This window comes from Oncorhynchus clarkii, chromosome 14 (genome assembly GCF_045791955.1).
Source record: "Oncorhynchus clarkii lewisi isolate Uvic-CL-2024 chromosome 14, UVic_Ocla_1.0, whole genome shotgun sequence".
Taxonomy (NCBI): Eukaryota; Metazoa; Chordata; class Actinopteri; order Salmoniformes; family Salmonidae; genus Oncorhynchus; species Oncorhynchus clarkii.
This window is the reverse complement of record NC_092160.1, coordinates 5,629,669-5,650,502: the sequence shown is the minus strand read 5'-3', so window position 1 is coordinate 5,650,502 and position 20,834 is coordinate 5,629,669. Positions and strand designations below refer to the sequence as shown.

The 20,834-nt window shown below is 42.8% G+C and overlaps 1 protein-coding gene across 2 annotated transcripts; it reads left to right on the top strand.

The window, feature by feature from the left end:
- The first annotated feature begins 1,048 nt into the window (after positions 1–1,048).
- On the top strand, positions 1,049–20,612 carry LOC139365919 (regulator of G-protein signaling 14-like). Of its 2 annotated transcripts, none has more exons than XM_071102979.1 (15): positions 1,049–1,157; positions 2,675–2,696; positions 2,902–3,050; positions 3,179–3,271; positions 3,488–3,631; positions 6,456–6,635; positions 6,854–6,893; positions 7,032–7,123; positions 9,908–10,126; positions 10,270–10,346; positions 17,161–17,287; positions 18,390–18,471; positions 19,058–19,098; positions 19,209–19,302; positions 19,469–20,612. In XM_071102979.1, the coding sequence occupies exons 1-15, from the start codon at positions 1,110–1,112 to the stop codon at positions 19,780–19,782; spliced, it is 1,722 nt and encodes a 573-aa protein (XP_070959080.1). In that variant the 5' UTR covers positions 1,049–1,109; the 3' UTR covers positions 19,783–20,612. The 2 variants fall into 2 exon arrangements, with proteins under 2 accessions (XP_070959080.1, XP_070959079.1); XM_071102978.1 differs by having other exon boundaries at positions 1,068–1,157; positions 7,029–7,123.
- Positions 20,613–20,834: the final 222 nt, after the last annotated feature.

Sequence of the window (20,834 nt, the reverse complement as noted above, 5' to 3'; positions counted from 1 at the left end):
CCGCACATTGACCCCCTCTATACAGCCTAGTTATTGTTATTTTATTGTGTTACTTATTATCATGTTTTTTTTTTACCTTAGTTTATTTAGTAAATATTTTCTTAATTAACTCTTGAACTGCATTTTTGGTTCAGGGCATGTAAGTAAGCGTTGTATTTGGTGCATGTGACAAATACAATTTGATTTTATTTGAATTGGCACTTTTCCCAATAGTGAAAGAATTTGGGGATACAAACAGTTTTAAAATTGCCAAAATGTAGTTGTAGATATAGACCTAAGTTTGAATTATACAATTTATTGTTAAGCTTGCATTCCTAAATCGCATGTCTTCAAATGATTTTTGTATCTCTTCAAGGAGTATCTTAGCTTTCACTTTAAACTGCTGCTTTGTTATCAAACTCTTCTCTTCTCTCTCCTCTAGCACTATGTAAAAACAACATCTTATTCCATCCCAAAAGCTTTCAGCGGGCTCTGCCAATGCTTCTCCTACCTGGCGAAGGGGGCCGCTCAGAATAAGTTTGGGAAACTGAGCACCTACAACCATACCTGCCCACCAACTAAAATAAATGTTTAAAAAAAAACAAATTTACATTTTCAGAAATTAATAAATACATTTCTGAAATGTTTGTCTAACTTGAGTAGCCTATGAAACACCTACATAGGCCTACAGTGTTTTCACCAGCCCTATCTCTGATGGGGTGGGAAGCCGAACCACAGCTCTTGTGGTTGGTGCTACTATATCTCAAGTACAGTAGCATTATTTGCTCAGACAAGTTTTCACCTGCATACTTTCAGTACAGGTGCGTGTATTCATCCTCATAAGCCTTACAGCCTGCACTGCCTAGTCTGTGCAATAAGTACAGTAGGGCAGAAACACACAACCCAACCATCCACATCAGAGAGTTTCTCAAGAGGCAACACAAGAGCAGTGTGATCACTGTAACCACACTTCCCCTTTTGTGGCCTGTTGCCACAGCGACACTTCCCTTTCAGTCAGGAAGTCCTAAATGAGGAGGACCCAAGTTTGTGTGTCAGTGCAGGGCGGATCACTTTGCTGTGACCCCCCCAGTGTGTGAGCATCGTTTCGCATTCCCACCGGTGCTTCGGCCATGCCAAAGAATATGAAGACTCTGGGTGTTCCTGGTGTTGGTCACATGGTAAGTTATCGGTTTCTCTGTAGATTTGGGTTGAATTCAGTGAGGTGCAACATTACGAGACATGTGAATAAAACGTATGTTCAAATTTATCGTGCAACGCTCGTGTACACTATGTGGCCGGTGAGTTTTTTTTATTTGACCTTTATTTAACCAGGTAGTCCAGTTGAGAACAAGTTCTCATTTACAACTGCGACCTGGCCAAGATAAAGCATAGCAGTGTGAACAGACAACACAGAGTTACACATGGAGTGAACAATTAACAAGTCAATAACACAGTAGAAAAAAAAGAAAAAAATAGTCTATATACATTGTGTGCAAAAGGCATGAGGAGGTAGGAGAATAATTACAATTTTGCAGATTAACACTGGAGTGATAAATGATCAGATGGTCATGTGCAGGTAGAGATACTGGTATGCAAAAGAGCAGAAAAGTAAATAAATATACAGTATGGGGATGAGGTAGGTAAATTGGATGGGCTATTTACCAATGGACTATGTACAGCTGCAGCGATCGGTTAGCTGCTCAGATAGCAGATGTTTAAAGTTGGTGAGGGAGATAAAAGTCTCCAGATGTTCTCAGTATGGGCCTACAGATCCCCTCGACCATCCCTTGGTAAGTTGCTACATCCTGTCACTAGTCAGTAGTATCATGTGTTGATGTCATGTCTTGTATGTGGTGCATTGAGTCATATTACAGTGTGTGTTGGGTGATGTGCCTCATACCCTCAGAGGAGGATGTTGAGAAAGCTTTAAAGTGAGTCAGTGTGGATACGAGGAATGAACCACGGATGTACAAGTTCTGCCCCTTCTCCCCATGGTTGTCATGGTGACTGGATTCCCAAGGTGTCTCCTGTTGTGTGAGTGGAGTCCCCAAATGTTCAAATGAATACACGCATATGTTGCCATGCACTGCTAGCATGCACTGTATGCGTGAGGCCATAGGCTCTCCTTGGGTCTGTCTCATGTGTGCTCTAAAAACAAGAATTTGTGTGCGTGTCTGCCTGTCTTTGTGTTTGCATATTATTACTCTCACCACAGAGGTGAAGGCTAAGATTAACTAGAGCTGAAGAAACAACATTTTCTGTCCTGAAAGCTGAATGAGAGAGAGAGAACGAGAGCAGTAGAGTGACACCCTCTTCCTGTGTGAGCTTGGGCCTTGCCTGCTTGAGTGCTTTACCATAGAGGGGAACTGTCAGAACAACAAAGCCATGCAGCTGTTCTCTTTCCTCTCCACTTCCTGATGCTGTGTTGTTGTGTTTTTGAGACCATCCTTCATTCACTCACTGCCTGAGAGATCTGGTTAAGTGATTTTATGATTTTTCATGTTTTGTGTGGTATTCTGATCTGTAAAGTTGGTCTGTATTCCTGTTCCATAAAGTTGGTGTCCACTTATGTTTGTTTCTAACTTCAGATTTGAATGTATTTGAATGTCTGTGTCACTGTGACCTGTATGGTATGCATCATGTTATATTGTACTTAATTGAGACTGACACACATTCCCCTTACTTGTCTCTGCAGAGCCAGGCAGTGTCAGACGGAGGTAAGTAATTGATGGTGTGTGTGTGTGTGTGTGTGTGTGTGTGTGTGTGTGTGTGTGTGCTCACTCTCTCACACATGTGTGTCTGTCTGAAGACTATTTCTCAGAGCTGAACATGTCTGTGTGAGCAGTAACGCTAGTCTGATACTCTGAGGCTTTAGGGTGTGTACATGGGGTGTTAATAGTTAACATGTGTGTGATTTTTCAGAGCTGAACATGTCTGGTCGTGGCTGTGGGGGCAGTCGTACAAGTCTACCAGGGGTCCAGGGGGATGATGCCCAGGCCAGCGGTGTCGTCAGCTGGGCCGTGTGCTTTGAGAAGCTGTTGGAAGATCCCATGGGAATACGCTACTTCACAGTGAGCCATAGATGCATACACAAACAAAAACACACACACACACACACTCTCTCCTGATCAGGTCTGATGGGAATCTGGGAATCTAGGTAATCTGTTTATCAGTTATGCTCTTTGTTGTGTCATGCAAGGCCTTCCTGAGGTCAGAGGTGAGTGCGGAGAACATCCTGTTTTATCAGGCCTGTGAGAAGTTCCGGAAGATTCCTCCCAGTAGGATGAAAGAGGTATTGTGGGATTTCTCTGTCTTCTCTTTCATGAATCCTAGCTATGTGTTTGACTGTATTTGTGGTATTACATTTTCCATGTTGACTATTATGTACAGTACGTGCTATGAGACAACATCTAACTACATGGGAGGAATGAGTGTGTGGAGTTAAGGTCGGTTGATGGAGCTGAGGTTACAGGTGGTCTGATGACTGTGTTTGATTCTGGTTCTGTAGTTTGCTGAGGAGGCTCGCTCCATCTTCCAGACGTACCTGTCTGAACATGCTCCCTACTCTGTGAACATCGATGACACAGCTCGCGTGGAGGAGGAGGACCTGCAGAAACCTGAAGTTGAAATGTTCGACAAGGCCCAGACACAGGTCTGCTCTACTGTCACCTGGCGGCCGCATACACACACATCTCACACAGACCAGCTGCACAAGGCTACTGTACCTCATAATACCTCTCCCTGTAAATTCCATTTAATTCAATTAAAATTCCAGACATTGAATTCAAAGATAATTAAATTCCTCTGAATTTCAATGTTAGGTAAATTCCAAGAATTCCATTTAAAATTCAATATTATGCCTAACAATTCAAATTCAAATTCAATTTGCTAAGGCTTTCAGGCTGTTCATGTCACTGTTCAGACAGCCTAGCTATACTGAAAATATGGAAATACAGGTTGACATTATTAAAACCAAATCCTACTGTAACGTGTATGCTGGGAGTCAGGAAGCAAGTACAGGGAGTGCAAATGTAATAATAAAAAGAACATAGTACAAAACAAGAAACACGAAAAGCGTACAGACATGGATGGAGATGTAGTCCAGGTGAGTGTCATGAGGCGCAGGTGGCGACGTCGAGTGCTGGTGAGAGGGAGCGGGTGTAAATGTGACTGTATCCCCTCCCTGACGCGTGGCTCCAGCCGCAGGACGACGCCCGACCAGAGGGACGGTCCCGAGGACCAGGAGCGGCCCGACGCTTCTGCTGAGGAGCGGGAACCTGTAGAGTCAGCTGAGGCGTGGGAACCTTTAGAGCCGGCTGAGGCGCGGGAACCTGACGAGCCGGCTAAGGCACAGGAACCATGGCGAGCTGGCTGAGGCATGGGAACATAGTACAAAACAAGAAACAAGAAAAGCATACAGACATGAAACAGAAACAGAGTCAATAACGCCTAAGGAAGGAACCAACGGGAGAAACAGATATAGGGGAGGTAATCAGGAAGGTGATAGAGTCCGGGTTGAGTATAATTGGGTGCTGGTGAGCGTAATGATGGTGGCAGGTGTGCGTAATCATGAGACAACTGGCGACGTCGAGCGCCAGAGAGGGGTAGTGGGGGTAAACGTGACACCTACGTGACACCTACAGTCAATTTGTTATACTATGTGCATTCATCTAATTAACTGGGAAATGTAAAAATATTGAATTCTATTTCAATTCAATTCCAAATATGACATGTTTTTACAATTCCAAATCAAAAGTCCAAAGAGTCTATTCCATAACTTGAAGATTTTTTAAATTTGAATTTAGATCAACGTTATTCTCCAATTTATGAGTAAATTCAATAATTGTATTGGAATTTCAAATGACATTTAAATTGACACTTGGAATTCAGTTCTCTGTTTGATGGAGATACATTTAAAGCAGGGATGGGTAACTCCAGTCCTTGGGGTCCGGAGTGGTGTCACACTTTTTCCCAATCCCTAGCAAACTTCGCTAATTAAACTGTTGTGTGTGCACACCTTCAGTTGTGCTGTTGAGTAGACAAGCACTGCCAATAATAGTGAATAGGATAACTAACAGCCCCTCTCCCCCATGCCAACGAACTGACTATAAGGGTTTGAATTTTGTTGTTGTTGTATTTTACACCCTTTTTCTCCCAAATTTCGTGATATCCAATTGCTTTTCTCCAGTTTAGACCTCATTCTTTACATAAGCAATCAACTAAGCCTGCAGAATACAGAGAGAAAAACTACAGAAGAATTTGTAGCCTACTTATAAACATACCAACTATGACAACAAGACACGGACCGAGTTTATGGCTAGCTCCAGTATATTTATTTGCTCATCTTGTCATGGAAATATTTATCAAAAGGTGACTTACACTAATTCCTGGTGCTGAGCTTTATGTTGATGGCGCTGCAGATGCTGATGGTATCGGACTATGTAAATAGAACACATAGGCCAGTCACATTAGGGCGGCAGGTAGCCTAGCGGTTAAGAGGTTGTGCCAGTAACTGACAGGTTGCTGGTATGAATCTCTGAACTGACTAGGTGAAAAATCTGTCAATGTGCCCTTGAGCCGAACACTTAACTCTAGTTGCTCTGAATAAGAGCGTCTGCTAAATGACAAAAAGATAGCACCTGGCTAATAACATTGATTTGCTTTGGAAAGTATAGCCAGCGTATTATGAACACTAACAAATATAGTTTGCTAGCTAGTTAGCTAAGTTAGCTACGTTACCTCTGCTTATTTTCTGTGCTGATGTTCTCTGATCGGATGCTTTCTTCTTTGAAATGAAGGGGATAAACCTTGGAATAACTTAACTTTTCAACTTTCGACAACCTGGCAACCCCCTAAGTTGATACTTCAGGTCCGTTTCGAAATCCTCTGGCTGAAAGTGCTGGTGACAACCACAGACATTTGGATATTTCTCCACAGGAGTATTCACATCATAGGCAGCATTCTTTATTGCCGCCAGGCACTGTTGGCTCCGAGGAATATCTCTGTTAGGTAACCGTTGAAATGTTACCCCAGCAGCCTGTGCTTTCTTCTAGTTTACACATCCAGCTACTGAGCACCGCACCATGACTAAACATTTACAGTTGTTGTTGACACAAAAATAAATAGTTATACGCAGTTCTCAACTGGATCCACCTCGCCCGGGGTTGTACTTCATCCTGAAATCACTACGAATTCCGGATATTGTGGTTTGATTACAACCAGGAAATGTAGATGGCCTGTTTCTTCCAGAGAGATGCAGAAATGCTTGTATTTGCACATATTATATATTAATATCATATTAATGGACATATACAGTGAAAGAGCAGTGGTGAAATGTATCTTTTAAAGCAAGAAAGTAGAGCAACTCAAACTTATTACCAACAAAAGTGTAGAAGTATGGTGCATGCAGTGCCATGACCTGAACCGGTGTGTCTACATGTCTGTGTCTGTTTGTCCCCGTCCCTCCCCTGTGTCAGATCTTTAAGCTGATGAAGATGGACAGCTACAGGCGTTTCGTCCGCTCCCCTCTCTACCAGAAATGTACCCTGGCCAGCGTGGAGGGCACGCCACTACCGAGAATCCCCCCTGAGCCCACCAGCACAGGATCATGGGAGAACATGGCCACTGCCAGCCCCTCCCTCAATGACAGCAAGAAGGTGGGATGGATGGATGTGTTTTAACAATAACTATGGAAGCAATGTTTTGATCATTTGAAAAAAAAATTGAAATGATTCTATCATCCCGCCATTCCGCTCTGTGGAAAATGAATCCCGTTGTTAGGGTGGAGACAAAAGCATCTCGTCATTATATCCAGTTTCTCTGATGTAATCCATTGCATGGGTATGAGTAATAGCTTGTAACCTGTGTTCAGCAGAAGAAGAACAAGCAACGGGAGAAGAGGGGATCATGGGGAGGTAGGCTTCCGCTCATCTATAATATCTCTTCTCTTCCCATGGTATTCTCTGGTAAATTTTCACCACTCCACACACGTGTCTGTTTCTCCCTCATCCTTTCTCCCTCCCTTTCTCTCTCCTCCCCTCCCTTCTCAGTAGAGGTGTCGTACCCCAAGGTGAATGTGTCTCGTACGGAGTCTCAGATGTCCAACAGCAGTGTGGAGTTGGGCTCCTTCTACAGGCAGATAGAGGTAAAGTGCAACAATGAAAATAGAAAAGGAAATATTTACTGCAGAACAAACATAATTGGATAAAAGAATAACAATAAAAACTGAACAACTAAAAAGCTAAAAAGGTGTGTTTCAATATTTATTATAAATGTGTCCACAGTTTAGTCTCAAACACTGAGAGGAAGCATTCGTATATAAAATATCAACATAGTCTAGTAAAGTCTAGTAAAGGCATAAATGTAGCTGATACTAGCCTCCTGGCTGCAAAAGAAAAACAGGTCTTATTCCTAAAATAAAATCTAAATTTCAGCTTCAATTTTTTGGTAAGATGTTGAACATGCAATTTAAAAGAGAGGCCGTCATTAAAATTCCAAGATATTTATATGAGGTTACAGTCTCAACCTACAAGCCCCTAACCAACAATGCAGTTTAAAAAAAACTGAATAAGAATAAGAAATAAAAGGAAAAATTAATGAAAGAGCAGCAGTAAAATAACAATAGTGAGTCTATATACAGGGGCTACACAGGAGGTACCGGTACAGAGTCAATGTGAGGGGGCACCGGTTAGTAGAGGTAATTGAGGTAATATGTATATGTAGGTAGAGCTATTAAAGTGACTATGCATAGATAATAACAGAGAGTAGCAGCGGAGTAAAAGAGGGGGTGGGCAATGCAAATAGTCTGGGTAGCCATTTGATTAGATGTTCAAGAGTCTTATGGCTTGGGGGTAGAAGCTGTAGAAGCTTTAGAAGCCTCTTGGACCTAGACTTGGTGCTCTGGTACCGCTTGCCATGCGGTAGCAGAGAGAATAGTCTATGACTAGGGTGACTGCAGTCTTTGACACATTTTAGGGCCCTCCTTTGACACTGCCTGGTATAGAGGTCCTGGATGGCAGGAAGCTTGGCCCCAGTGATGTACTGGGCTGTACGCACTACCCTCTATTGTGCCTTGCGGTCGGAGGCTAAGCAGTTGCCATATCAGGCAGTGATGCAACCAGTCTGGATTTTCTAGATGGTGCAGCTGTAGAACCTTTTGAGGATCTGAGGACCAATGACAAATCTTTTCAGTCTCCTGAGGGGGAATAGGTTTTGTCATGCCCTCTTCACGACTGTCATGGTGTGTTTGGACCATGTTAGTATGTTGGTGATGTGGACACCAAGGAACTTGAAGCTCTCAACCTGCTCCAATACAGCCCCATCAATGAGAAGGTGGGTATGCTCGGTCCTCCTTTTCCTGTAGTCCACAATCATTTCCTTTGTCTTGATCACGTTGAGGGAGCGGTTGTTGTCCTGGCACCACACGGCCAGGTCTCTGACCTCCTCCCTATAGACTGTCTCGTCGTTGTCGGTGATCAGGCCTACCACAGTTGTGTCATTGGCAAACTTAATGATGGTGTTGGAGTCGTGCCTGGCCGTGCAGTCATGAGTGAACAGGGAGTACAGGAGGAGACTGAGTGTGGCGGATGTGTTGTTACCCTTACCACCTGGGGGCTGCCTGTCAGGAAGTCCAGGATCCAGTTGCAGAGGGAGGTGTTTAGTCCCAGGGTCCTTAGCTTAGCTGAGCTGTATTCAATGAATAGCATTCTCACACAGGTATTCCTTTTGTCCATGTGAGATAGGGTAGTGTGGAGTTCAATAGAGATTGCATCATGTGTGGATCTGTTAGGGCGGTGTGCAAGTTGAAGTGGGTCTAGGGTTTCTGGAATAATGGTGTTGATGTGAGCCATGACTAGCCTTTCAAAGCACTTCATTGGCTACAGACGTGAGTGCTACGGGTCGGTAGTCATTTAGGCAGGTTACCTTAGTTCTTGGGCACAGGCACTATGGTGGTCTGCATAAAACATGTTGGTATTACAGGGGGTGGTTGAAAATGTCAGTGAAGACACTTGGTACAGTTGGTCCCGGAACATATTCGTCTGTGCTAACAAAACAGTCCTGTAACTTAATATCTGCTTCATTTGACCACTTTTTTACTGACCGAGTCACTGGTGCTTCCTGCTTTAATTTTTAGCAGGAATCAGGAGGATAGAATTATGGTCAGATTTGCCAAATGGAGGGTGAGGAACACATCTTTGTACACATCTATGTGTGTGGAGTTAAGGTGGTTTAGAGTTGTTTCCCCTTTGGTTGCACATTTAACATGCTGATAGAAATTTGGTAAAACTGAATCAAGTTTCCCTGCATTAAAGTCATCGGCCACTAGGAGCGCCGCCTCTGGATGAGCGTTTTCCTGTTTGCTTATGGCGGGAATACAGCTCATTGACTGTGGTTTTAGTGCCAGCATCGGCCTGCGGTGGTATGTAAGACAGCTACGAAAAATACAGATGAAAACTCTCTAGGTAGAGTAGATAGTGTGGTCTACAGCTTATCATCAGATACATTGTGTATCTCAGAGGCCGGATTCTCTCTCTGTGTTTTGGCTTCAACAATAAGTGCCTCAGTCTTGTTTTGATTTAGTAGGAGAAAGTTGTGAGCCATCCAAGTATTTTAATCACTAATACAGTCTAGTAATTTTTCCGTGGAGCTAAAATCCTCGTGACACAGAAATGTAAAGATGTGTATCGTCTTTGTAGCAGTAAAAATAAATCCTGTGCTTTCTGATAACGCTGATAAATGCATCATACTGGGCTTGACTCTGTCATCTGGGCTGTGGGAGGAGAATAGGCTGACATACCATACGTTGTATGTAGAAAAATATAGACTTCAATGATTAAGTGTATTCATTCCCTCCCTTTCTTCCTCTCCTCTCTTTCGCTTTCCCCCACTCCCACTCTCTCTACCTTCTCTCCCTCCCTCTCTGATCCAGAACGGTCGCTCCAGTCCCCGTCCCTCAGACCAGGGGCAGGGTGATGGAGGTGGTGGTAGTGTGGAGGGGGGTTACTGCTGTGTCTACCTGCCTGACGGCAGTGCCTCCCTGGCTCCTACACGGCCTGGTCTCCTCCTAAGAGAAATGCTGTCAGGCCTCTGTGAGAAGAGAGGTTTCCCCCTTAAAGACATCCTCATCTATCTCCACAGCAAGAACAGGGTGAGCCCAGGCCCGCACCCTCAGCTCAAGTTTCACTTTATCACCCCGTTCAGGGACTGAGCTCTGGGGCGAGAGTTTTTTGTTAATAATGTTATTTTCTATAGTGATGGTATCTATTTTTTGTGTATATGCTCTCCCTACAGCAGCCACTATCTCTGGAGCAGGACTGTTCCGTACTGAGAGACCAGCAGGTCTCCCTGGAGCTGAGGGTAACGTTTGCGTAAGTCAGTGCCTATTCCTGTCTCACTCATCATCAATGTATTTGTAGGTTTATGTGTTAAAACTTCTTAGGGCTAGGAGGCAGTTTTCGGAAGTTCGGATGACTGACGTGCCCAAAGTAAACTTCCTGTTACTCAGGCCCAGAAGCTAGGATATACATATAATTGGTATTATTGGATCGAAAACACTCTGAAGTTTCTAAAACATTGTCTGTGAGCATAACAGAACTGATATGGCCGGCGAAAACCCGAGGAGAATCCATCAAATATATATATTTTTTTAGGTCACCACCCATTGAAAATGCTTGTCTATGGGAAATTCAAAGGAAATCCTCCCAGATTGCAGTTCCTATGGCTTCCACTATATGTCAACAGTCTTTAGAAAGGGTTTCAGGCTTGTTTTTGAAAAATGAGCTAGAATTTGTAGTTTTTCAAGGTGGCTCTCATTTGGACTGTAGTCTGGTGGCACGTATGGATGACGGTGCCCACTTCGTTATTTATCTCCGGTATTGAACATATTATTCTCCGTCTTAAATTTGATTGTTTATTGACATATTAGTGAAGCTGAGGATTGATTAGAAACATTGTTTGACTTGTTTGGACGAAGTTTATTGGTAACTTTTGGGATTGCTTCGTCTGTATGTTGAACGACTGGAACGGTTGGATTACTGAATCAAACGCGCCAACTATATAAAGAAGGACTTTATCGAACAAAATGACCATTTGTTGTGTAGCTGGGACCCTTGGGATTGCAAACAGAGGAAGATCTTCAAAGGTAAGTGATTTATTTTATCGCTATTTCTTACTTTTGTGACGCCTCTGCTGGCTTGGAAAATGTTTTTAATGATTTTGTATGCGTGGCGCTGTCCTTAGATCATTGCATAGTATGCTTTCGCCATGAAGCCTTTTTGAAATCTGACAAAGCGGCTGGATTAACCTGTTGCGACGACCAAACCCGGATCCGGGATTCTATTTATAGACCTAAGCTCATTACCATAACGCAACGTTAACTATTCATGAAAATCGCAAATGAAATGAAATAAATATGCTATCTCTCAAGCTTAGCCTTTTGTTAACAACACTATCATCTCAGATTTTCAAAATATGCTTTTCAACCATAGGAAAACAATCATTTGTGTAACAGTAGCTAGCTAGCGTAGCATTTAGCGTTAGCATTAGCGTTAGCATTTAGCAGGCAACTATCACAAAAACAAGTAAAGCCTTCAAATAAAATAACTTACCTTTGAAGAATGGTTGTTCTTAGCGCTCTGTCCTAACAACAATCAAGCACCCAAGCTAACTGGCTAACATTGGCTAGCTTGCTAGCTTCTTTCAGACACAAATGAGAGAACTGCTCACTGACCATTTTACTCGCCCTAGCAGAGCTGGTTAGACTGTTTTTATGTTATCCAGAGCATTGGTGACTGCAACTGCGCTTCTGGCAACAATTTATGCTTTTTTGCCAATCTTTACTGACACCGGCCATATTCAATGGGTGTTGAGCGTTCATAAATTCATCAGTTATTCTGCACTCTGGCACACTCAGACGAGAGTGGATAGCCAGAGCGAATTTACCAGCTATGTCTATCCACAGTTGTCACAGTGACATTCTATTGAAATGGTTACTTGCATAATGGAGTCTTTTGTTAAGACATGTAGCTAGCTAGCTAGGTATACAATTAACCAAAATCCCAACTCATGACGTTACTACCCTTCATGAATCTGCAGGTAGCTAACCAACCAGGTTCAATATTAGCTAGCTAACATTAGGCTATTAATAACTAGCAAAGAAAATGTCTCTGAGATACAAATAATAAGATCATACATGTAACGTTAGCTAGCGAGCCAGCCAGCTAATTTTAGCTAACTATCTAACAGTACACTTTAACTTGAAATGAAAACTTCCTGTCAAAATTAGAAACGTGTAATATCTGAAAATGTAGCTAGCTAGACTATCTTACCTGTGCTCTGAAATCTGAGTATTTAGCTAGAGCTAATTTACCAGCTATCAACAGTCATCGCAGTGACATTCTATTGAAATGGTTAATTGCATAGTGGAGTCTTGTTAAGACATGTAGCTAGCTAGCTAAACAATGAACCACTATCACAACTCATGCTGCTACTACCCTGCATGAATCTGCAGGGAGCTAACCAACCGGATTCAATGGTAGCTAACAAACATTGGCCTATAACTAGCAAAGCAAATGGCTCTGAGATACGAATAATAAGACCATACATGTAACATTAGCTAGCGAGCCAGGAAACTAATGTTAGCTAGCTAGCTAGCCAGCTAACAGTAGCCTTTACTTGAAATGAAAATTACTTTCTGCCAAAATTTGAAAGTGTAATATCTGAAAATGTAGCTAGATAGACTATCTTACCCGTGTACATCATGGATGGACGCCTCTCCCTGTCACGGATGCCATGGTTGCCCTTAGTTTGTAGATGTAATCCATAGACATGTGTTTTCTCCATCACCTTAGCTATCATACTCTAATTCCACTGATTTCAAAACTCGGTCCTCCAGAAAGTGGAGAGCAACACTTATGCAGTTCTACTACGGGATACAGTTTTTTAAGTGCAGCGTTAGACAGGATTACCTACACATACTGACCAGCTCAAATAGACAGAAGCATGCTTTATGGCAGACCAATTCAAACTCATCTCGGCATATCCTGCCCACTCATTATCTCAGCCAATCATGGCTAGCGGGAAGGTTGCTAACTTTTTCTGTGGCAAAACAAACTGGGCTTGTAATTTAACAATTTTATTTTTACATTTCATATTTACAGATGGCATAAAAGTCTGTTATTAAGGCACATGAAACTTCACATGTTCCACAAGGGATTTCTGCCAAAAAATGCATTTTGATTTAAAAAACGTTTATGTTCAAATGGCTCTCCTGTGAAGTAGTGACCCACAACATACGCCTAGTATCCTGAGATCAGTCACAAATGAACTTTTAACAAGGCACACCTGTTAATTGGAATGCATTCCAGGTGACTACCTCATGAAGCTGATTGAGGGAATGAGTAGGTGTCCAAATTTTTGACTGGTACTGTATATGATGGGATGTACAGACATTATGTACAGTATGTGGATAGAGTATTTAGTATATCTGTAGAATACACAGGATAGAATAGTACATATGTACAGCAATAGTTTAATAGGATGGCATTGACTAGAATACAGTCTATACATATGAAGTGGGTAAAAAGTATGTGAACATTATTAAAGTGACCAGTGATTCCATGTCTATGTACAAAGGCAGCAGCCTCTAAGGTGCAGGATTGAGTAACCGGGTGGTAGCCGGCTAGTGACATTGACTAAGTTCAGGGCACGGTACTGGGTGAAGGCTGGCTAGTGATTGCTATTTAACAGTCTGATGGCCTTTGTCCAAGCTTTGATGCACCTGTACTGACCTCGCCTTCTGAATGATAACGGGGTGAACAGACCCTGCCTCGGGTGGTTGATGTCCTTGATTATCTTTTAGACCTTCCTGTGACATTTTGCGGCTGTAGGTGTCATGGAGGGCAGGCAGTGAGCCCTCGGTGATGCGTTGGGCAGACCGCACCACCCTCTGGAGTGCCCTGCGGTTGCAGGCAGTGCAGTTTCCATACCAGGCGGTGCATTTGCCGTACCAAGCGGTGATACAGCCCGACAGGATGGGTGTATAAAGTTTGTGAGGGTCTTAGGGGCTAAGGCGTGCACGGCCCCGCATTCATGGGTGAACATCGAGTACAGGAGGGGGCTGAGCACACACCCTTGTGGGGCCCCTGTGTTGAGAATCAGCACTGGGGGTGCTCTGTCAGGAAGTCCAGGACCCAGTTGCATAGGGCAGGGTTCAGACCCAGGGCCCTGAGCTTAATGATGAGCTTGGAGGGTACTATGGTGTTAAAGGCTGAGCTGTAGTCAATGAACAACATTCTTACATAGATATTCCTCTTGTCCAGATGGGATAGGGCAGTGTGCAGTCTGATGACGATTGCATCGTCTGTGGATCTATTGGGGTGGTATGCAAACTGAAGTGGATCTAAGGTGTCGGGTAAGGTGGAGGTGATATGATCCCTAACTAGCCTCTCAAAGAAATTAATGATGACAGAAGTGAGTGCTACGAGGCAATAGCCACTTAGTTCAGTTACATTTGCTTTCTTGGGTACAGGAATAATGGTGGATATCTTGAAGCAAGTGGGAACAGAAGACTGGGATAGTTCGAAAGATTGAATATATCCGTAAACACTCCAGCCAGTTCGTCTGCACATGCTCTGAGAACGCGGCTAGGGATGCCGTCTGGGCCAGGATCCTTGCGATGGTTAAAACATGCATAAATGTCTTACTCACATCGGCCACGGAGAACGAGAGCCCACAATCCCCGGGAGCCGCCCACGTCGGTGACACCGTGTTATCCTCAAAGTGGGCGAGGAAGGTGTTTATCTTGTCCGGGAGCAAGACATTGGTGTCCGCGACATGGCTGGTTTTCACTTTGTAATCCATCTCGAGTCCCTGCCACATATGTCTCGTGTCTGAGACATTGAATTGCGACTACACTTTGTCTCTGTGCTGACGTTTTTCCTGTTTAATAACATAACTGCACTGAACGTATTCAACCATATCCCAGTCACCTTGCCATGGTTAAATGCGGGTGTTCACACTTTCAGTTTTGAGCGAATCTACAGTTTTTGGTTTGGGGAGGTTTAATAGTCACAGTGGGAACAACATCCCCTATACACTTCCTGATGAACACTGTGTCAGTGTACACGTCAATGATATTCTCATTGGCAACCCGAAATATATCCCAGTCCACGTGATCAAAACAATCTTGAAGCATGGATTCCGATTGGTCAGACCAGTGTTGAATAGACCTTAGCATGGGTACTTCCTGTTTGAGTTTCTGCCTATAGGAAGCGAGGAGAAGAATGGAGTCATGATCTGATTTGCCAAAAGGGATGGTGGGGGAGGGCCTTGTAGCCATCCTGGAAGGGAGAATAATAACAGTTGAGAGTTTTGATGCTGAAGTACTACAGGCAATGTGTTGATAGAATTTCAGCAGTGTTTTCCTCATATTTGCTTTGTTAAATTCCCCAGCTACAGTAAATGCAGCCTTAGGATATTCAGTTTCCAGTTTGCAGAAAGACCAGTGTAGGTTCTTGAAGGCCGTCCTGGTATCGGCTTGAGGGGGAATATACACGGCTATGACTATAACCGAAGACAATTCTCTTGGCATTTGATTGTGAGGAATTCTAGGTTGGGTGAACAAAAGGACTTGAGTTCCTGTACGTTGTCACAATCACACCATGAGTAGTTAATTAATCCTGTCTGCGCGCTGTACTGAGAACCCAGCTGGCTTTTTTGGATGGGGACAGTATATCCTGAGAGAGCCATGATTCCATGAAACAGAGTATGTTACGGTACCTGATGTCTCTCTGGAAGGAGATCCTCGTCCTGAGCTCGTCTACTTTATTGTCCAAGGACAAAATATTAGCGAGTAATATACTCAGGAGAGGTGGATGGTATGCACACCTCCTGAGTCAGATTAGAAGTTCACTCAACTGAATACCTCCGCTCCACCAGGGGCGTCTTGGAGCAGCCTCTGGGATAAGTTCAATTGCCTTGGGCGGGTACAAACAAAGGACCCCAATTCGGGAGAGTTGTATTTCTGGTCGGAATGCTTGTGAGTTACCGCCTCTCTGATATCCTAAAGTTATTTCCGGATGTTTGTAATAACACAAAACATTTTCTGGGCTATAGAAATACTGCAAAGTTGCTTAAGAGCTAGAAGCAGAGCACCATCTTACTTATTCATCCCACACACACATTAAGAGGGTGTGAACGTTGCTGAATGGGTGTAGACAAATAAGAGCTCTCCAGTAGGTAGTAAAACATTCAAAGGCCATTTTCTCAAAAGTGAGGTTACAACTTTCTAAGCAGAATTACTTTCCCATGGTTCCTCAAATGCAGTGTATGATATACCATTTTGTAGCTCTGTGTCTCTGCTTTAATCAAATGTAAAAAACACATTTTAAATGTCTTTCCTTAATGCGTTTGAGCCAATCAGTTGTGCTGTGACAAGGTAGGGGTGGTATATAGAAAATAGGTCTATTTGGCAAAAGACAAAGTCCATATATTGGCAAGAACAGCTCAAATAAGCAACAACAGTCCATCATTACTTTAAGACATGAAGGTCAGTCAATGCCTCCACAATCAACCGACCTCAACCCAATTGAGATGGATTGGGATGAGTTGGACCGCAGAGTGAAGGAAAGCAGCCAACAAGTGCTCAGCATATGTGGGAACTCCTTCAAGACTGTTGGAAAAGCATTCCAGGTGAAGCTGGTTGAGAAAATGCCAAGTGTGCAAAGCTGTCATCAAGGCAAAGGTTGGCTACTTTGAAGAATCTCAAATCTAAAATGTGTTTTGATTTGTTTAACACTTTTTTTGGTTACTACATGATTCCATATGTGATATTTCATAGTTTTTATTATTCTACAATGTAGAAAATAGTAAAAATAAAGAAAAACCCTAGAATGAGTAGGTGTGTCCAAACTTTTGAATGGTACCGTAAATCTTTTTATACTCTGGATTCCGACATTGCTCATCCTAATATTTATGTATTTGTTAATTCCATTATTTTTATTTTAGATCTGTGTGCATTGTTGTGAATTGTTAGATATTACTGCCTGCTGGAGCTAGGAACACAGGCATTTAGCTACATCTGCAATAACTTCTGCTAAATGTATGTATGCGGCCAATAACATTTGATTTGAATTGTGTACTGTTTCTGAATATGTATTGTATATTGCTGTGTGTGTGTTTCAGGTTGGAGGTGGTTTTCACTGGTAAGACATTCGGCATCATAGTGAAGTCCAGTAAGACTCTGCTGGATGCCCTTTCTATGGTACTACAGAAACACCAACTCAGAACACACGAAGCCATGGTCACCATGGTGAGGACTGTGTGTGTGTGTGCGTGCGTGTGTGTGTGTGTGTGTGTGTTATAGAATGTCTTGAGTGAATGTGTGTGTGTTCTAGAAATTCTGAGTGAATATGTATTGGTATTTTGTATTTTATTAGGATCCCCATTAACTGTTGCAAAAGCAGCAGCTAATCTTCCTGGGGTCCACACAAAACATGAAACATAATACAGAATGACATAATATAGAACATCAATAGACAAGAACAGCTCAAGGACAGAACTACATACATTTTTTAAAAAGGCACACGTAGCCTACACACAAACTATCTAGGTCAAATAGGGGAGAGGCGTTGTGCTGCGAGGTGTTGCTTTATCTGTTTTTTTTAAACCAAGTTGGCTGTTTATTTGCGCAATATGAGATGGAAGGAAGTTCCATGCAATAAGGGCTCTATATAATACTGTACGCTTTCTTGAATTTGTTCTGGATTTGGGGACTGTGAAAAGACCTCTGGTGGCATGTCTGGTGAGATAAGTGTGTGTGTCAGAGCTGTGTGTAAGTTGACAATGCAAACCATTTGGGATTTTCAACACATTCATGTTTCTTATGAAAATAAGAAGTGATGCAGTCAGTCTCTCCTCAACTCTTAGCCAAGAGAGACTGGCCTGCATAGTATTTATATCAGCCCTCTGATTACAATTAAGAGCAAAACGTGCTGCTCTGTTCTGGGCCAGCTGCAGCTAGTCTTTCCTTGCAGCATTGGACCACAAGACTGAACAATAATCAAGATTAGACAAAACTAGAGCCTGCAGAACTTCCTTTTTTGAGTGTGGTGTCAAAAACAGAGCATCTCTTTATTACGGCTAGACCTCTCCCCATCTTTACAACCATTGAATCCATATGTTTTGACCATGACAGTTTACAATCTAAGGTAACTCCAAGTAATGTAGTTTCCTAGACTTGTTCAACAGCCACAACATTCATTACCAGATTCAGCTGAGGTCTAGCACTTAAGGAATGATTTGTACCAAATACAATGCTCTTAGTTTTAGAGATGTTCAAGACCAGTTTATTACTGAGAAAGTGTGTGTGAGAGAGAAAGTGTCTGTGTGTGATCATATGTCCTGTTTTTCAGAGTGGGAGTGATGTGCCACTGAGCATGAGCACCAATGTGTTCAAACTAGCCAATAAGACGCTGCAGCTCCACAAGGTCAAAGGTGAATACATACTGATTAGCACACACCTGTTAACTAGTTCTTTGTCCCATGGTGAAAATAAGAATGGACAGGATTCAGGGCATTGTAGTGCTGGGGTTGTGTAACCTCACTGGTTTTCCAGTCCATTTAAACTCGGTTAGAAAATGTCAGCTATGTACAGTGTTTTATTTCCTTCTCTGTTTTTCTAATGGCATCAATTCCTTCTCTGGCTCGTTCTATTCCGCCTGCCCGTACACTATTTCTTTCTTTCTCTCCTCTCTTCACTCTCTCTCCCTTAGATGTCTGAGTACATTTGGCTTGTTGAGTGCTGTGTCACTGTGAGTTCACTCACCTCCTCTCTCTACTGCTCTGGGACCAGAACTGCCTTCACTTTGGATATGTGGTCACTCGCTGAGGCCTACTCATTACTCATGAGAAAGAGGGACTAGGAGATAATGAGGAGAAAGGGACTGGGGAAGGGGGGGGTTATTCTAGCTTCTTCTGGGAAAAGCTCCTTTTAAGTGACTGATGTCAGGGTTTTGCCTTATGTCAAACTCCATAACATGTACAGTAGCCTGCCTATAACTGACTATTGTTGTTTTTACAGTTAGCAGTTCCAGGGTCAGTGGCTCAACTCCAGTCACACAGGTGAGTCCTGCATAGTGATGGCCAGTTCGCGTGGTAGGGAAAATGTCCTGGCCCTACTCATGTGTCCAGAGTTTAGCAAGTGTTTGTCTGTTCTTCTGAAACATTTCCAGGATCAAGCTACATCTCCAGTAGGCCCAGAGGTCCGTGTGTCGCCTCAGGCAGCCAACCCCAAGCCCAGAGTCAGGAAGAACCAAGAGATGGATGGTACGAGTCATGGCTTATTTACTGAGCCTCTCTAGGACTAAACCCTGGAGACTTCCTAATAGCTGTAACAATAACCTTTTAGTCTCACCTTAGCCCTAACAAACTGTTTATATGTCTCTATTCTTTCTTTCTCCCCTTTTCCCCATCCCCTGTGTCTCTCTCTCAGCGATGATAGAGCTGTTGTCCAGAGCTCAGGCCTGTCGGGTGGATGACCAGAGAGGCCTGCTGACCAAGGAACACCTAGAGCTGCCCCAGTTCCTCTTGAAACCCCCTAGCCAGGACCAGGAGACGCAACAGGGGGAGGATGGAGAGGCTGCAGGGGGAGAGGGGGATGGAGCCCCCTCAGACATTAAAGAGGAGTCAGATAACCAACCCACTACCTCCTCCACTCCCACCCCTGTTGGAGCAGCAGAGTCAGGAGTGTGTGTAACAGACTCATCAGGTTCCAAACACATAGGTTCAAAACAAACAAGTGTCTGATAGATAAAAACATTCTAAGTGTCACTTTTACTTTGTGTACCTGGTGTAAGTGTGAGTGTGTGTATAGGACCCATTTTACTGTGTGTGTGTGTGTGTGTGTGTGTGTTTGTGAACATGCTGAAGTCAGGTTTGAGCAAGGGATGTTGACACATGTAGCAATTAATCCTGTTTAAAGATTGTTCATCAAATATTATAAGTTGTGCACAGGAAGTTCACAACTATTAAGAGACCTAGTCAAGCACTTTTGCTTATGATTGTCTGAATAAGGTCAGCGTCCACTGTGTTATCACTGTGTCTGGTACAAAACTGTATTAACTCTGTTTGTTTTAATCCCCAATGTCAAAGGTACAATATGTCATGATATGAAGGATCTATTTTAGCTTCCAGTTCCTCCCCTGACGTCTGATAAAAATAAAAAAACAGAAGTTTTGTTTTTCAATTAAGGAATTACTTTCAAGATGGTCTTTCATATTTTGCGGTATTTTACTTATCATAATATTTAACTTGAACTAATAGTACTTTTAGTACATTTTCTTTGGTGTGTGATTTGATATTTAATTAAGGTGTTTGGTATTTTGCATTTTGAGTACTTTTCTCTCTTGTGAAAGTTTGATATTTAATTTAATTGATTCGTTGGCCTTTAATACTTATGAGCACATTTTTGTTACTTTGCTGTGTTTGCACTTTGAATGCCAGGTCCCCTGTGACGGCCAATCCTTTTCTCACCGTGTTATCAGAGTGCTACTCAGGGTCAAACTTCAGTATTAACCTATAATGTTCTCATGCATTGTACAGTGCATGAATAAATGATGTGATATTGATCTAATTTACCCCTGCATGCTGACTGTTTACTCTCTCACATCCACCGCAGAGTGAGCTCTTGTGGACAGACTATGTAACATAAACTCTAATCGAGCATCTGATGCTATTTAGCAAGATTTGAGTTAATGGTCCCTGAGATGAATAGCAGTGTTGTCACCCGAAATGAACATGTCACTGGGACTGCGCTCTGATTGACTCTGACCATCCTTCACCTCCATAAACTTGCTGCT

Bases quoted from the DNA above. Each gene is read 5' to 3' on its own strand.
- LOC139365919 (XM_071102978.1), top strand. From the start codon at position 1,110: ATGCCAAAGAATATGAAGACTCTGGGTGTTCCTGGTGTTGGTCACATG. The intron at 1,158-2,674 runs GTAAGTTATCGG...TTGTCTCTGCAG, and splicing joins TTCCTGGTGTTGGTCACATG to AGCCAGGCAGTGTCAGACGG. The intron at 7,124-9,907 runs GTAAAGTGCAAC...TCTCTGATCCAG, and splicing joins CCTTCTACAGGCAGATAGAG to AACGGTCGCTCCAGTCCCCG.